This window comes from Bubalus kerabau, chromosome X, assembly GCF_029407905.1.
Source record: "Bubalus kerabau isolate K-KA32 ecotype Philippines breed swamp buffalo chromosome X, PCC_UOA_SB_1v2, whole genome shotgun sequence".
NCBI lineage: Eukaryota > Metazoa > Chordata > Mammalia > Artiodactyla > Bovidae > Bubalus > Bubalus kerabau.
In genome coordinates this window covers 108,326,843-108,343,332 of record NC_073647.1, presented here as the reverse complement: position 1 = coordinate 108,343,332, position 16,490 = coordinate 108,326,843, and the positions used below count along the sequence as shown (strand labels likewise).

At 36.2% G+C, this 16,490-nt stretch overlaps 1 protein-coding gene across 9 annotated transcripts in view; it reads left to right on the top strand.

Moving 5' to 3' along the window:
* Positions 1-16,490, top strand: part of WNK3 (WNK lysine deficient protein kinase 3) — a 192,655-nt gene that overhangs the window by 124,438 nt on the left and 51,727 nt on the right. For all 9 annotated transcript variants that reach the window (XM_055562879.1, XM_055562877.1, XM_055562875.1 and 6 more), the window contains 7 exons: positions 3,328-3,392; positions 9,620-9,767; positions 10,406-10,522; positions 11,697-11,852; positions 11,934-11,985; positions 13,508-13,648; positions 14,173-15,101. In XM_055562879.1, coding sequence (XP_055418854.1) covers positions 3,328-3,392; positions 9,620-9,767; positions 10,406-10,522; positions 11,697-11,852; positions 11,934-11,985; positions 13,508-13,648; positions 14,173-15,101 — 1,608 coding nt within the window. The remainder of the gene's footprint in view (positions 1-3,327; positions 3,393-9,619; positions 9,768-10,405; positions 10,523-11,696; positions 11,853-11,933; positions 11,986-13,507; positions 13,649-14,172; positions 15,102-16,490) is intronic.

Here is a 16,490-nt window from a genome sequence, read left to right as displayed (position 1 = left end):
TACTGGAAAAACCGTAGCTTTGACTATATGGACCTTTGTTGGCAAACACGTATCTCTGCTTTTTAATACACTGTCTATATTTGTCATAGCTTGTCTTCCAAAGAGCAAGAGCCTTTTAATTTCATGGCTGCAGTCACGATCCACAGTGATTTTGGAGCTCAAGAAAATAAAGTATGTCACTGTTTCCATTGCTTCCCCATCTACTTTCCATGAAGTGATGGAACTGGATGCCATGATCCTAGTTTTTTGAATGCTGGGTTTTAAGCCAGCTTTTTCCGCTCTCCTCTTTCACCTTCATCAGGAGGCTCTTTAGTTCCTCTTTGCTTTCTGCCATAAGGGTGGTGTCATCATCTGAGGTTATTGATATTTCTCCCTGAAATCTCGATTCCAGCTTGTGATTCATTCAGCCTGGCGTTTCACATGATGTACTCTGCATATAAGTAAAATTAGCAGGGTGACAATATACAGCCTTAATGTACTCCTTTCCCAATTTTGAACCAGTCCATTGTTCCATGTCGTTCTAACTGTTGCTTCTTGACCTACATACAGGTTTCTCAGGATGCAGGTAAGGTGGTCTGGTATTCCTATATCTTGAAGAATTTTCCACAGTTTCTTGTGATCCACACAGTCAGTCAAAGGCTTTAGCATAGTCAATGAAGCAGAAGTAGATATTTTTCTGGAATTATCTTAGTTTTTCTATGATCCAACAGATGTTGGCAGTTTGATCTCTGGTTCCTCTGCCTTTTCTAAATCCAGCTTGTACATCTGGAAGTTCTTAGCTCATGTACTGCTGACGCCTAGCTTACTGGATTTTGAGCCTAATGAGTGTAATTGTGTGGTAGTTTGAACATTCTTTGGCATTGCCCTTCTTTGGTATTAGAATGAAAGTGGACCTTTTTCAGTCCTGTGGCCACTGCTGAGTTTTCCAAATTTTCTGGCATATTGAGTGCAACACTTTTACAGCATCATCTTTTAGGATTTGAAATAGCTCAGCTAGAATTCCATTACCTCCACTATCTTTGTTGGCAGTGATGCTTCCTAAGGCCCACTTGACTTCACACTCCAGGATGTCTGGCTCTAGGTGAGTGATCACACCACTGTGGTTATCCTGCTTTATCCATCATCCATTATTTATTTAATGGATCAGGTAAAATAAACATGTGTCTATTTTTTTTCTTCTTTTTTGCTGTTTGTAATTATATTCCATGTTGTGAAGAACATCCTTATAGCTAAATCTTTGTATGAACTCTTGATTTGTTTCCTGATTTTACTATAATTTACTCAGACAAAAGGACCAGGGTAGTATAAAACTTTTGAATATTATTTTACAAGCTTAAAACCACTGTATGACAAACATTTGATTATCATTTGGCAGTGCCTAGCAATATATGACTAGAATTTTTAGATGTTGCAGATTCTAATGTTAAGGTTAGAATTAGAATTATTTACAACTCTTTTGATTCTGTGTTGTCTATAAACTCTGTGGAAAAATATGGAATTATATAAAATGGGATGCTTTTATATCTTCTTTTTCCCCAAAAATTTCTCAGATTAATAGGAGGTATAGTAAGATATTGTCAAATTTACAGTTTATTGGATTCAGCCTTCTCAGTAAGTACCTACATGATAATATATTGCTATAGGCCTCACCTAAATATTTTTGTTAAAATAAAATATTGTACAATATTGGGTTAAAATCAGTGTTTCTTTGAGTAGTAGCTAACTTTTGTGCATTTGAAGCAGTTCTACTTTTCCATTCTGATATAATTCTTTGTTGTCAGCTGAAAGTGAAAGAAGAAACTTGAACTTTGTTAATTTGATTTCATATCTTGGTTTACAGAACACATCTTAAAATCATTAGAAGAATTAACAAAATGTAATACATTTTTTTCCATTCAGCACACTTGATATTCTCGTGTGCTTATATTCAGTTATGGCATTTCTTTAAGTTTGTTCCTTTTATAGGAAGAGTATTTATCAATAGGGTTTCCCTGATGGCTCACATTGTAAATAATCTGCCTGCAATACAGGAGACCCAGGTTCAATCCCTGAGTCAGGAAGATCCCCTAAAGAAGGGAATGGCTACTCACTCCAGTATTCTTGCATAGAGAATTCCATGGACAGAGGAACCTGGCCGGCTGTAGCCCTTGGGGTTGCAAAGAGTCAGACACAACTGAGTGACTCACATACAGTTTTTTTTAATTTAAATTTATTTATTTTAATTGGAGGCTATTTTTTTATTATTTCCTTGGGTTAATTTTCTAGAAATGAAATTGCTAGACATTTTAAAAACTTGGATAATTTAATTGCTGAATTACCCTTCAGAAAGGTCTAACCAGTTTACAATCCCCAAAATCCTAGTGGTTTATGAAAAGGCCTATTTTTCTATACACTTAGTATTTGCTATCCTTTGAAAGTTTTGAATTACACAATGTAAATAGTAACATAAAAGCAATAAAATGGGAAAAAAATAACCAAAAATGCTATTTTCTTAACATGGTGATTATAATATTTATAGTCCAGGGAGATGAAGGAATATAAGTAGAGTCACCAGATATGGAAAAGCTCGACTCATTCACAGGAGCTAGAGTTCCGTGTGACTTTAAGGGGAGAAGAGCTAGAGAATTAGGCAGGGACCAGTTCATTAAGGACTTAATTTGTCATCCAAATGGACTTAACCTTATAGAAGATGAGGTGCCATCATTAGAGAATTTGAACTAGGTAGATAAGTGATTGATTTTGATAGATTTGCATTTTAAAGTCACTCTGCTGTCACCAGTGGCAATACATTGATTGGATTAGATAAATGTTTAAAATTATTTTTCAACAGAGTTGAAACTTGCATTTGTAAAGGGCTTAAACTTTTCTCCTAGAAGCCAGTATTGCAGCTGTTGGATACCAACACCTCAAAGGGATTGTTGGCAGTAGTTTAGTGAAGAGAGAACAAGAGAGAGAGAGAGAGACCATACAACGTGTTAAACCTTGAATCACTGATTTATCTGTTTCTGGAGTGATAGCAATTCATTAGTAGTTTTACTATTAGGACTGGAAGCCATTGAAAGATAACAAACAAAAGTATATGAAACAATGCTATCTTTTTTATGAAAAAGTCTTGGTGAATATCAATACTGCTGCATTTTGTTTTTTTCTGGTAGTAACATCAATAGTAGGATTGATATAGACATTCAGTAATGTAGACATTCTATCTGGTTTGTGTGGTAACCAAAATATGAAATGTAACAGACATGTTTTCTGCAATAATAGCAAATTGCACCTTCAACTTGAAGTTTGCTGTTATAATCAGTTTTATTTCTGTGCTATTTACAGCCTGTATCCCAAGCAGTTGGAGCTGAACAACAAGCAACTCTTCTAAAACCAGATTTAGTTCGAAGGTGAGTATCTTCAAATTAATACCATGAAAGCAATGAGGGCATGTTGAAGTATTTGCCTTCTTTAGGTGCTTAGTCTCTTGACTACAGAAGCTTCTGTGTTCTAGTATTTGTGTGTATGTTCAATAAAAATAGTAGATATTATTCTTACTTTTTATGTTAATAAGGATCATATGGATTGTGATATTATTGACCATTTTCTTGTTCACATTATTATAACATAGTCTGGATTTTTTTTTTTTTTTTTTTTTGGCATGCGGGATCTTAGTTCCCTGACCAGGGTTCAAATCTAGGCCCTTGGTGGTGAGAGTACAGAGTCTGAACCACTGGACCACCAGGGAATCCTCTTCATATTCTGTTCTTAAGAAAAGATTGTAAGAATTTAAAAAAGGAAATAATGTAATTTAAAGTTCCAGCTAATCTAAATAAATAATTTACAACCAGATATAATAATATATTATTATAAAAACCACATAATTTTATGTATTGTATATATATAATTGTATTTTCATTTGGTAATAACTTTCTGACCCAGGAATCAAACTGGGGTCTCCTACATTGCAGGCAGATTGTTTACCAGCTGAGCTACCTGGGAAGCCCCTATCTTGTTCAGATTGGCTTAATTTCATTTGTTCTGTGTTCAAATTCACTGATATTGATTCTTTCCTTTGTCCTATTCATTCTGCTATTGTGCAAAATGAATCGTTTATTTTTATGATTATATTCCTTTTATAATTTCCATTTGGTTCTTCCTTAATATATTCTATTATTATGAGATTTTCTGACTTTGCATTTGTTTCAGGAGTAGTTGTAATTGATCTTTGAAACAATTTGATAATGGCTGCTTTAAAATCTTTGTCAGGTAGTTCTGATTCATCCTGGTCTTGGTAGTTCTGATTCATCCTGGTCTTGGCATCTCTTGATTGACTTTTCACATTCAAGTTGTGATTTTCCTGGTTTTGGGTATGACAAAGAATTTTCATTTGTATCCTGGACATTTTGGACATTATGTTAGGATATTCTGGATCCTGTTTAAATCCTCTATTTTAGCAGGCAGTCACTGTGTTTAGGTGCCAAGCTACTCATTTATCGATACTTTTGTGGACTATGGTTCTAATGCCAATTTAGTTTTCAGAGTCCCTGTAGTACTATTCTGGTCTGCTTTGGTTCATCTTATATCACTGGGGCCCACTGCTGGACCAAGGGATTGGAGAACAGTGCCCTAGGCCCACTGCCCTAGGCTCTCTCTCCAGACCACATGCTACTAGTAGAGTTCCCACCAGCATCACCAAGGGAGGAAAGGGCCCACTTTAACTACCTTCTGTTGCTGAGTTGGGGCTCAGGAGACCACTGTGCTTGAGCTAACTTTGCCTTTGGGCCAAGAGTCAAGAGACACTGAACGTGGACTGCTTTCTGTCACTGGGTGGGTAACCAGGAGATGCTTAGCTGATATATTTTTCTTCAAGTCCTGGGAGTCCCTTGCCAGTCTGCCTTCATCTTTTCACTCTTCAGTGCCCTCCTGTGATACTCTACTGTATTATTTCCAGATTTTATGGTTATACTTAGGGGTATAATTTCTGCCATTTTGTTCCAAACCCTAAACTAGTGTTTTAAGACAACTTTGTAAAGTGAATGATACAACTGCATTGACTAAAATTATATACCTTTTATCCTCTTAATGTGTTATGTTACTGCTATTTCTCTGTCTATTAAAGAACTGAGAGCAGTATTACTGAATCTTCTTTCTCCACTTGTAGTTATGAAAATTCTTTTTCACAGGGACATAGAAAAAATATTAGGTGTTGTTTTTCTTTTATTGTATATCTTTATACAGATACTTCATGAGTAGTTCTTTAGGAGAAAGGACTTAACCTAAAAATCAATTTTAAAAATATCTGGTGCATACAGACCTCGTTTAAGTTTCAAATGTATTTATTGAATATATTCAAATTTATTAAGGAAAAAGCTGAAAAATACCTTTGATACAGATCAACTGAAAGTCTGTCCTGTCATAATCATATTGACTTGAACGTGCAAAATATAGCTAGTTAGAATTAATCATGTTGAATCATTTTCACATTATTCATTCAGTTTTTTTTAACCAAAATTGTGGTGTATTTTTTCTTCTTCCCTCCTCCCTCACTCGCTCCCTCCTCCTTTGTTTCTTTCTTTCTATTGAGGTAAACCTGACGTACACCCTTATGTTAGTTTCAGATGTACAATATAATGATTTACTATGTTTATATATTGTGAAATGATCACAATAAGTCTAGTTTAAAAATTCATCACCATATATAGTTAATAAAGATTTTTTTCTTATGATGAGAACTTTAAAAATCTACTCTGAGAAACTTTGAAATATGCAGTACAGTATTATTAACTATCATCTCCATGATGTACATTATATCCCCATGATTTAATTATTTTATAACTGGTATTAATAGTTTGTACATTTTTACTCCCTTCACCCATTTCACCCACTCTCTGCCTTCCCCCCACTCCTGCCTCTGACACCCACCAGTCTATCCTCTATATCTTTGAGGCTGGGGAAGTTTTTGCTTGGTTGTTTTTTCCCATTTTTAGATTACACAAAAAGATCATCAGTTCAGTTCAGTTCAGTTGCTCAGTTGTGTCTGACTCTTTGCGACCCCATGAATCGCAGCACGCCAGGCCTCCCTGTCCATCACCAACTCCCGGAGTTCACTCAGATTCATGTCTCTCTAGTCAGTGATGCCATCCAGCCATCTCATCCTCTGTCGTCCCCTTCTCCTCCTGCCCCCAATCCCTCCCAGCATCAGGGTCTTTTCCAATGAGTCAACTCTTCACATGAGGTGGCCAAAGTACTGGAGTTTCAGCTTTACAATCATTCCTTCCAAAGAAATCCCAGGGCTGATCTCCTTTAGAATGGACTGGTTGGATCTCCTTGCAGTCCAAGGGACTCTCAAGAGTCTTCTCCAGCACCACAGTTCAAAAGCATCAATTCTTCGGCACTCAGCCTTCTTCACAACCAACTCTCACATCCATACATGACCACAGGAAAAACCATAGCCTTGACTAGATGGACCTTTGTTGGCAAAGTAATGTCTCTGCTTTTGAATATGCTATCTAGGTTGGTCATAACTTTCCTTCCAAGGAGTAAGCATCTTTAAATTTCATGGCTGCGGTCACCATCTGCAGTGATTTTGGAGCCCCAAAAAATAAAGTCTGACACTGTTTCCACTGTTTCCCCATCAATTTCCCATGAAGTGATGGGACCGGATGCCATGATCTTTGTTTTCTGAATGTTGAGCTTTAAGCCAACTTTTTCACTCTCCACTTTCACTTTCATCAAGAGGCTTTTTAGTTCCTCTTCACTTTCTGCCATAAGGGTGGTGTCATCTGCATATCTGAGGTTATTGATATTTCTCCCGGCAATCTTGATTCCAGCTTGTGTTTCTTCCAGTCCAGCGTTTCTCATGATGTACTCTGCATATAAGTTAAATAAGCAGGGTGACAATATACAGCCTTGATGTACTCCTTTTCCTATTTGGAACCAGTCTGTTGTTCCATGTCCAGTTCTAACTGTTGCTTCCTGACCTGCATATAGGTTTCTCAAGAGGCAGGTCAAGTGGTCTTGGTATTCCCATCTCTTTCAGAATTTTCCACAGTTTATTGTGATCCACACAAAGGCTTTGGCATAGTCAATAAAGCAGAAATCGATGTTTTTCTGGAACTCTCTTGCTTTTTCCATGATCCAGCGGATGTTGACAATTTGATCTCTGGTTCCTCTGCCTTTTCTAAAACCAGCTTGAACATCAGGAAGTTCATGGTTCACATATTGCTGAAGCCTGGGTGAGAGAATTTTGAGCATTACTTTACTAGCATGTGAGATGAGTGCAATTGTGCAGTAGTTTGAGCATTCTTTGGCATTGCCTTTCTTTGGGATTGGAATGAAAACTGACCTTTTCCAGTCCTGTGGCCACTGCTGAGTTTTCCAAATGTGCTGGCATATTGAGTGCAGCACTTTCACAGCATCATCTTTCAGGGTTTGAAATAGCTCAACTGGAATTCCATCACCTCCACTAGCTTTGTTGGTAGTGATGCTTTCTAAGGCCCACTTGACTTCACATTCCAGGATGTCTGGCTCTAGGTCAGTGATCACACCATCATGATTATCTTGGTTGTGAAGATCTTTTTTGTACAGTTCTTCTGTGTATTCTTGCCACCTTTTCTTAATATCTTCTGCTTCTGTTAGGTCCATACCATTTTTGTCCTTTATCAAGCCCATCTTTGCATGAGATGTTCCCTTGGTATTTCTAATTTTCTTGAAGAGATCTCTAGTCTTTCCCATTGTGTTATTTTCCTCTATTTCTTTGCATTGATCATACGGTATTTGTATTTCTCTTTCTGACTTCACTTAGCATAATGCCCTCAACATCTATGTATGTTGTTACAAATGGCAAGATTTCATTCTTTTTAGGTTGTTGTTCAGTTGGTAAGTCATATCTGACTCTTTGCAACCACATGGACTGCAGCATGCTAGGCTTCCCTATCCTTCACTATCTCCCAGAGTTTGCTCAAACTCATGTCCATTGAGTAGGTGATGCCATCCAACCGTATCATCCTCTGTTACACCCTTCTCCTCCTGTCTTCTGTCTTTCCTAGCATCAGGGTCTTTTCCAGTGAGTCAGCTCTTCACATCAGGTGGCCAAAGTATTGGAGCTTCAGCTTTAACATCAGTCCTTCCAGTGAGTATTCAGGACTGATTTCCCTTAAGATTGACTGGTTTTATTTCCTTGCTGTCCAAGGGACTCTCAAGTGTCTTCTCCAGCACCATAATTTGAAAGCATCAATTCTGTGGCACTCAGCTTTTTTTATGGTCCAACTCTCATATCTATACATGACTACTGGAAGAACCGTAGCTTTGACTATATGGACCTTTGTTGGCAAATGAATGTCTCTGCTTTTTAATACACTGTCTAGGTTTGTCATAGCTTTTCTTCCAAGGAGCAAGCGTCTTCTAATTTCATGGCTGCAGTTACCATCTGCAGTGATTTTGGAGCCCAAAAAAATAAAGTTTGTCACTGTTTCCATTGTTTCCCCATCTACTTGCTATGAAGTAATGGGACCAGATGCCAGGATCTTTGTTTTTTGAATGTTGAGTTTTAAGCCAGCTTTTTCCACTCTTCTCTTTCAACTTCATCAGGAGGCTCTTTATTTCCTCTTTACTTTCTGCCATTAGGGTGGTATCATCTGCATATCTGAGGTTATTGATATTTCTCCCAGCAGTCTTGATTCCAGCTTGTACTTCATCCTGCCTGGCATTTTGCATGATGTACTCTGCATATAAGTTAAATAAGCAGGAAGACAATATACAGCCTTGTCGTACTCCTTTCCATTTGGAACCAGTCTGTTGTTCTACGTCCGGTTCTAACTGTTGCTTTTTGACCTACATACAGGTTTCTCAGGAGGTAGGCAATGTAGTCTGGTAGTCCCATGTCTTGAAGAATTTTCCACAGTTTGTTTTGATCCACACAGTCAAAGGCTTTAGTATAGCCAGTGATCAGGAGTAGATTTTTTTCAGGAATTCCTTTTATAGCTGAATAATATTCCTTTTCTTTATCTCATTTTCATTTCTTGTTCTGTTTCCTGCATTATTTCTGTCTTCCACACCTCGTCTATCCTCTGTTGATTTTCTTACATGAACAGGTATATTATTTTGAGTTAGAATTGGTTTTTAGAATTTTATTTGAACATATTAATAAGAAAAACCCTAAACAAACAAAATAAAATTGGTCAAGAACATCCACTGATAAAAGGTTCCACAGAGGTCCATCACTAGCAGTGTTTTTTTCACTCCCATTACTGTGAGATGTTTGCCTCAAGTAATCTCAGTGTTTCATAACTTTTAAAAACAGCTTCATTGAGACATAATTCACATACCATTACATTTTCACCCATTTAAAGTGTACAAGTCAATGGAATTTAGTATATTTGCAAAGTTGTACAATTATAACTTTTTGAGAGATATTGTACAACTTATATATTTTATTTAAACTCATTTATTATTTTATAATAGAGGGTTTTTCTTAGAATATTACCATCAAAATGGAATGATTCTAGCCATACAGGGATTTCAGATATTATAAATCTGATTTGGGTTAAATATTGGACTTTGAGAATCATAGAATAATATCTTCTCTGAGAAACTGAATTGGAGTTGCTTTTGTTTTTGTTTTTTTAAATAATAGTTTGAATCATGATGTGGCACCTGTGAAGGAAAACACAAATACCCTTGATAACCCAAGTGGAAATGGCAAACAAGATCGGATCAAACAGAGAAGAGCTTCCTGTCCTCGGTCAGAGAAGGGAACTAAATTTCAGCTTACTGTTCTTCAGGTCAGTGTGTAAATATGATTTGGTTAAGAGTGCATGTTGAGGTCTGGGGAGTCAGGGAGGGGCAATGTTGCTGTGGCAGTGAGTATAGAGTATTATGAAATTCTTAAGCAGATACCCTTGAGCACAAATCTTTGTATTTGTGCTGATTATTTCCTTATGATAGATTCTTGGAAGTAGAATTATTGATCAGAGTATGAAGATTTTTAAACTTTCTCAATACATATTTCTAGATTGCTGTCCAGAAAGGTTGGACCAGTTTACATTTCTATTATTAGTGTATTTTCCTTTGCTTAAAGGTCAATTTGTGGGATTAAGAGAATTTTGAAAATGATTGCCCAGATTTAGATCTTTGCATTGCAGATAGTTATAGGGACTATTGTAACTTTTTTTGTATTTTTATAAAAGTTGTGCTCCTTTCCTTTCCTGATTTTTTTGCTGAATAATTTGAGCCTTAGATTTGTCATACAGTGGTTATTTAGACAGTATTTCACCAAGGGAAAAGCAGAACCTTTTTAGATTCTCAATATTTTAGACCATTTTTTCATATATTTTATGTGAGCTCATCGAAATATTTCCTGTTCCCTTTGCAAAAAGAAGGCAATGACTGACTCTTAAACTAGTAAAATATTTGTGCCCAGGTTTCAACCTCTGGAGACAACATGGTGGAGTGTCAACTGGAGACACACAATAACAAGATGGTCACCTTCAAGTTTGATGTTGATGGTGATGCACCAGAGGATATTGCAGACTATATGGTAAGTACAGAAAAGAAACTGTTTTCCCTTCAGAATTCTTTGTCTTATTCCCCTTTGATTCTCCCCCCTCATTTACTGAGAGCCATATTTTCTTAGGGTACTGCTGCTTTTTAAAATTCGTAAAGAGCTAAATTGGTTAAGATCAAAAGTAAGTTACTATACCCCCTCTGGTGTCAGTATATTTATGTGTAAAATATGAGGGAGTTTCATTAAGAGAGGAGCTAGGTCAGTGGTTCTTAACTCTAGCTGCATGTCAAAATCAACAGAAGAGCTTTTAAAAAACAGTCCTTTGGGGAATTCCTTAGAGGTCCAGTGGTTAGGACTTGGAGCTTTCACTGCAGTTGCCCAGGTTCAGTCCCTGGTTGGGGAACTAAGATCCTGCAAACCGCATGGTGTGGCCAAAAAAACCCTAAGACAAAAACAGTTCTGTTTCCTGGGTCCCTAATTAAATTAGGATTTTGGAGGGTGAGGCCTAAGCATTAATAGTTCATACAGTTATAACATCTTACATATAGGTGTTCAAGTAATGTTCATCATTTCATTTAGTTTTTGTATTTTCTTTGAATTGTTAGGCTTAAGTTAGTATTCCCCTCTTTTTTTAGGGGAATGGGCTAGGGTGGCAGGAAGAGTATATAATACTTTTGTTTCTGCCAGTTTTCTTTGGATATACATTCCTGGCCAAGCAGAATTTAACATTTGAAAATGTTAATAATATTGTGAATTCTGCCTCTTATTCAACTTAGTATTTTCTGAACTGTCTTGGGGCCATACTTTATCATCTTTAGAGATGTTTCATTTTGTGATTTTTGATTTAAAATCTTTTGGGTTTGGACATCCTAGTTTTAAATGTTTATTGCCTCAGTTATGTTCTTCAAATTAATTTATAGAATTAATTAATTTGAATTAATTAGAATTCTAATTAATTTATAGAATGCTAACATTTTTTTAAATGCTGGCTTCTGGTAAGTAGTGCCAATCTGACAAATGCTGGTGATCTCAAGTAGAAAGAATAATTTAATGTGTGGTCTGGCATTTTATTGCTAGTCTTTCTTAATTCTGTTGTGGCAATCGGATCTAAATAGCAATTAATTTTCCTTTACGGTAGTCACCATATTATAATTTCAAAGAAACTAAATACATTCTTTTGAATAGACTTACTTTTCCTTTTGGATAGGTTGAAGATAACTTTGTCCTGGAAAGTGAAAAAGAAAAATTTGTGGAAGAATTGAGGGCTATCGTAGGTCAAGCCCAGGAGATCCTTCATGTTCACTCTGCTACAGAAAGAGCTGTTGGAGTTGACTCTGTTACTGTGGAACCCAGCAGTAGCCAAGTAAGAGCAGTTGCTTAGCAAATAGGTCTTCTCGAATATGTATCAGGAACTTCTTTATTTATCTATTCATTTTTAATTCAGACAGGATCATCTGAACAAGTACAGATAAATTCTGCATCCAGTCAAACCAGCAGTAAGTATATTTAACAAAATTTACCATTTGGCTTTTGAAGCAAGACATTTGGAAACTTTTAATTTACATACCTCGGGAAGGATATCAGCCAATAAAGGAATTTGATAAATTGTTAATATAGGTTTCCCCACACTTTGAAAGGACTTTATAGCTCAGAAACAAGAAGTAAAAAAAGTGAGAAGTAAAACCCTTCTCCAAATTTCCTCCAAGTATTGGTTCTTTACCTGATTAACTTATTTCTGAGTTGTCACATGGTATGTTACCAGAAAAGCAGTCACAGTACTGATGACCTTTAACAGCTTTAATGTTTGAACTTAACTGGCAAGTTTTATTTTTCTCCTGATATGAGATGGACAGCAACTTTCTTAACTAAAATCACTGTGTTCTGAGTTTGCCTCATGTTTAATATCAGTAGCATTCGTTTCTTGATTTCATTCCACCAATGATATGCTTCTACCTGCTCTGATCACTAATAAGTTTTTGAAAATCAGATACCAGATAAATTTCCATGGACTAAAAATGAGGTCTTCTATTTTCTCTTCTCACAACCTTTTTTCTCCATTCTTTTCAGCTCTGATCATAGATATATTTAGAGTATCTGTGAGGGGGAGAAGAACCATAGACAAATGAGGACCTCTGAAGGAATTACAATAGCATGAAGAAACAACAGGTGGTGTGGGAGTCATGGAACCAGATACCATTATCCTGAAAGTTAGATTGTTTTAGGATGCTAGGATTCTCCTCTGTCTTCATTTTCTTATTAGTAGGAGTTTGAGTAGATTTCTAACTGGCAAAGTAGGGTAAAGTTTAAAAGAGAATTACTTATTTGAATAAGTTAACAAAGTAGGAATACAGATGTAGGGGCTTATTTTACTTTATTTTTTAAGTTGTTAGAAAGTAAAATTGGCTTTTTTTCTTTTGGTGTAGAGTTATGTAAATTTTAGTCCTGTTACACATATCTATACACATATACACAGGGGCTTCCCTGGTGGCTCAGAGGTTAAAGCGTCTGCCTGCAGTACAGGAGACCTGGGTTCAATCCCTGGGTGGGGAAGATCCCTTGGAGAAGGAAATGGCAACTCACTCCAGTATTCTTGCCTGGAGAATCCCATGGATGGAGGAGCCTGGTGGGCTACAGTCCACGGGGTTGCAAAGAGACGGACACGACTGAGCAACTTTACTATAGATATGTGTAAGCACCACCATAATCAAGATACAAAACAAAGATGTAGGTTTTAATGGAAAAAATGCTTTTCATTTTTTTCCAAAAAGAAGTGCCCTGCTTTTCATCACTACTGATGCAGTGTTTGTTTCTGAAGAATCCCAAATCCTTCTCTAAAGATATCTTGTGCTTAGTTTTTTAGAGTATTTGTCAGTCAGGTTTGGGAGATCTGGTCTTATAAGTTGCTGTTGGAAATGGAGATAAAAGACAATTTGTTGTTTTAACCTTATTTTCTTAGTTAACAAGTTAAATATATTGACAGTTGCTTAACATATTAATTTTTGCCAATTCTTTCTACAGATGAATCTGCTCCTCCTCAGTCATCCCCAGTTGGTCGATGGCGATTCTGTATAAATCAGACAATAAGAAACCGTGAAGCTCAATCTTCTCCTTCTCTTCAGCAGTACATGCCTACAGTTCCTGGGTTAAACCTACTTTCTAGTAAGTGTTTGTTGGCTGCACCTTTATTCAGACCTGGAAGATGGGGATGCAAAATATATACCGTATCTTTAAGTTGTTTTCATGGAAAAGACCCTGATGCTGGGAAAGATTGAAGGCAAAAGGAGAAGGGGGCAGCAGAGGATGAGATGATTAGATAGTATCACCAACTCAATGGACATGAATTTGAGCAAACTCTGGGAGATAGGAAAGCACAGGGAAGTCTGGCGTGCTGCAGTCCATAGGGTTGCCAAGAGTTGGACACGACTAGCAACTGAACAACAACATGGGTATTTTATTCCATTTATGAGAATTTCCATAAGCATTTTTGAAGATGTTAATATTAGAATATAACTTAAGCCATTTAAATTTTATTATTTATGAAAAAAAAATTTTTTTCCTTGTCAAGAGTAGTTTCACACTGGTTCTGATTTGCCCCTTGTTTCTCCTTGTCCCTTTTGAGTTTGGACTAGTCTATGCTTTGTACTTACCAATACATGCTTAGCCATTCTTTGTTATTATTCTAGGTCCAAGAAACATAAGTAATAAGGAAATATCACAGGACACACTGCTTACTCTAGAAAGTAATCCGTGCCAGCGTGTACTTTTCACCTCCACATCACAACACAAGGATGTAGTTGATGGTAAGATTTCTGAATATGCCAGTGTAGAAACTAAGCAGCCAGCTATACTTTATCAAGTGGAAGATGACAGGCAAATAATGGTACCAGTTGCTAGTAGTTCCAATCATACTGCTACTTCAGTTCGTGCAGTTCCACTTGAATGTGAGGGACTCACCAATGAAGCAGGCATATTTCTACCTGTGTATCCAGGTCACCAAGCTGCCAGTCAGGCAGCTTCTGACGAGTCAACTCAGATTGCTGCTAACTGTCTTACAACCCCGGCATTTATATCTGATCAAAAGCCTCAATCCTCACTAGTGCAGCAGCGAACTACGGATGCCGAATTTATTTCCCAAGAAGGAGAAACTGCAGTGAACATGGAAGCAAGTTCTCCTAAGATGGTCGTTCCCACTCAGAATCCTGGCCTTGAACCAACCAGCCTTCTATCCTCTACTGTTCTGGAATCAGATGGGGAAAGACCTCCAAAAATGGAATTTGCAGACAACCGAATTAAAACTCTGGATGAAAAATTAAGAAATTTGCTGTATCAGGAGCATAACATACCTAGCATCTACCCTGAGAGTCAGAAGGATACCCAAAGCATAGACTCTCCATTTTCTTCCTCTGCTGAAGATGTACTCTCATGTCCAGTGCCAGAAGTCATAGGCACCAGTCACTGTGGAATTCAAGATAGTCCTGCACAGTCCCCTAATTTTCAGCAGACAGGCTCTAAGATTCTGTCCAATGTGGCTGTGAATCAGCCTGCTAACATATCAGTGTTCAAAAGGGACCTGAATGTGATAACTTCTATACCCAGCGAATTATGTTTACATGTAAGTATCATTCTTTCTAACCAATTCCTTATGCTTTTAAAAGAAATGCCTTCTTTTCTAAAGTTCTGTCCTTTAAAATGAAATTATCTATGTCATAAGATTCTGAGGTCACAGGTGTTTAAAAGGCCATGGCTTAGGATGCAGGGGCCTAAAACTTCTCAATAGAGGCAGTAGAACTATCTTTGGTGAGAGACCCCTCTGTTGAATTAGCTAGGAACTTGTGAGCAATGTTTATGTTTATATTAATGACAGAACAGGACTGATAGATTGTTTTAGGGGGTAGGAAGAACTTGCTTTTAGATTTCCACTTAAAAATACGTATTATCAGTTTCCTTTTAAAAATTGTATGGTTTTAATTTAATCTTGTTTGTGGGTTTTTTATTTACTTGAGAAAAATTTTTTAAAGAAAATTAAAATCCCCCATAATCTCCTGACTTGTTTTTTTCCTTAATTTATGTAATGTAAGAATTTAACTTCTTTTTTCTGTTCCTTCAGCTCATAGAGATAACCACTATCTGGTGCTTATCCACTATATGGTACTTATCCTTCTTGACTTAAGCTTATACAGATCTAGTTAAAAACCTATAACTTTTTATTCAATAAAATAGGATTGTGCTATAAACATATTGGTCTACAATTTCATTTTTTATTTTATAGTATATCATAGACATATTTAAAAATATTTATCACTGTATCTCTATTATTGTTATTATATAAGTAATATATGCATATATATAAAGTAAAATTCACCTCACTTCCAACCTATAGACACATCTGTTAATAAATCTTCCCAGACATGGTTTTAACTTACATACAAATATTTATATAGCACTTTTTTATATGTATTATATCTATTTACAAAGATACAGATATATACTATATATTTATATACATATACTTCCTTATATACATGTGCTGTTCTGTATTTTTCCCCCACTTACAGACATCTATCCATATCAGAATACATAGTTTTACCTCACCTAACAGCATAACATCCCATTGAATAAAAATAACTTACTTATTTTTTTGTAAACTAGTAATTTAAAATTATGCAGTTAATGCGTAAACACAAAAATTCAGAAGGATAGGAAATTAAATTGTTTTGTTGACACTCCCACTCCCCAAACATTTAAGTTCCTGGTTTTAGTTCTTGTGGTCATTGCTATTAGTAATTGTAAATAATATACTTACTGATTTTTGGATTTAGCAATTTCATATAATAAAATCTGACTCATTTCTCTGAATGGTGGAGAAATTATATTTTCTCTTTCCTCTATTTTTCTTCCCTATACACCTCCCATTTTTATTACTTAAATTACACTTTAGCATTAACAAAGTTTATAACATCTACATTTTTAATAGTTGATTATGCCTTGTCTGTAGGTTGAT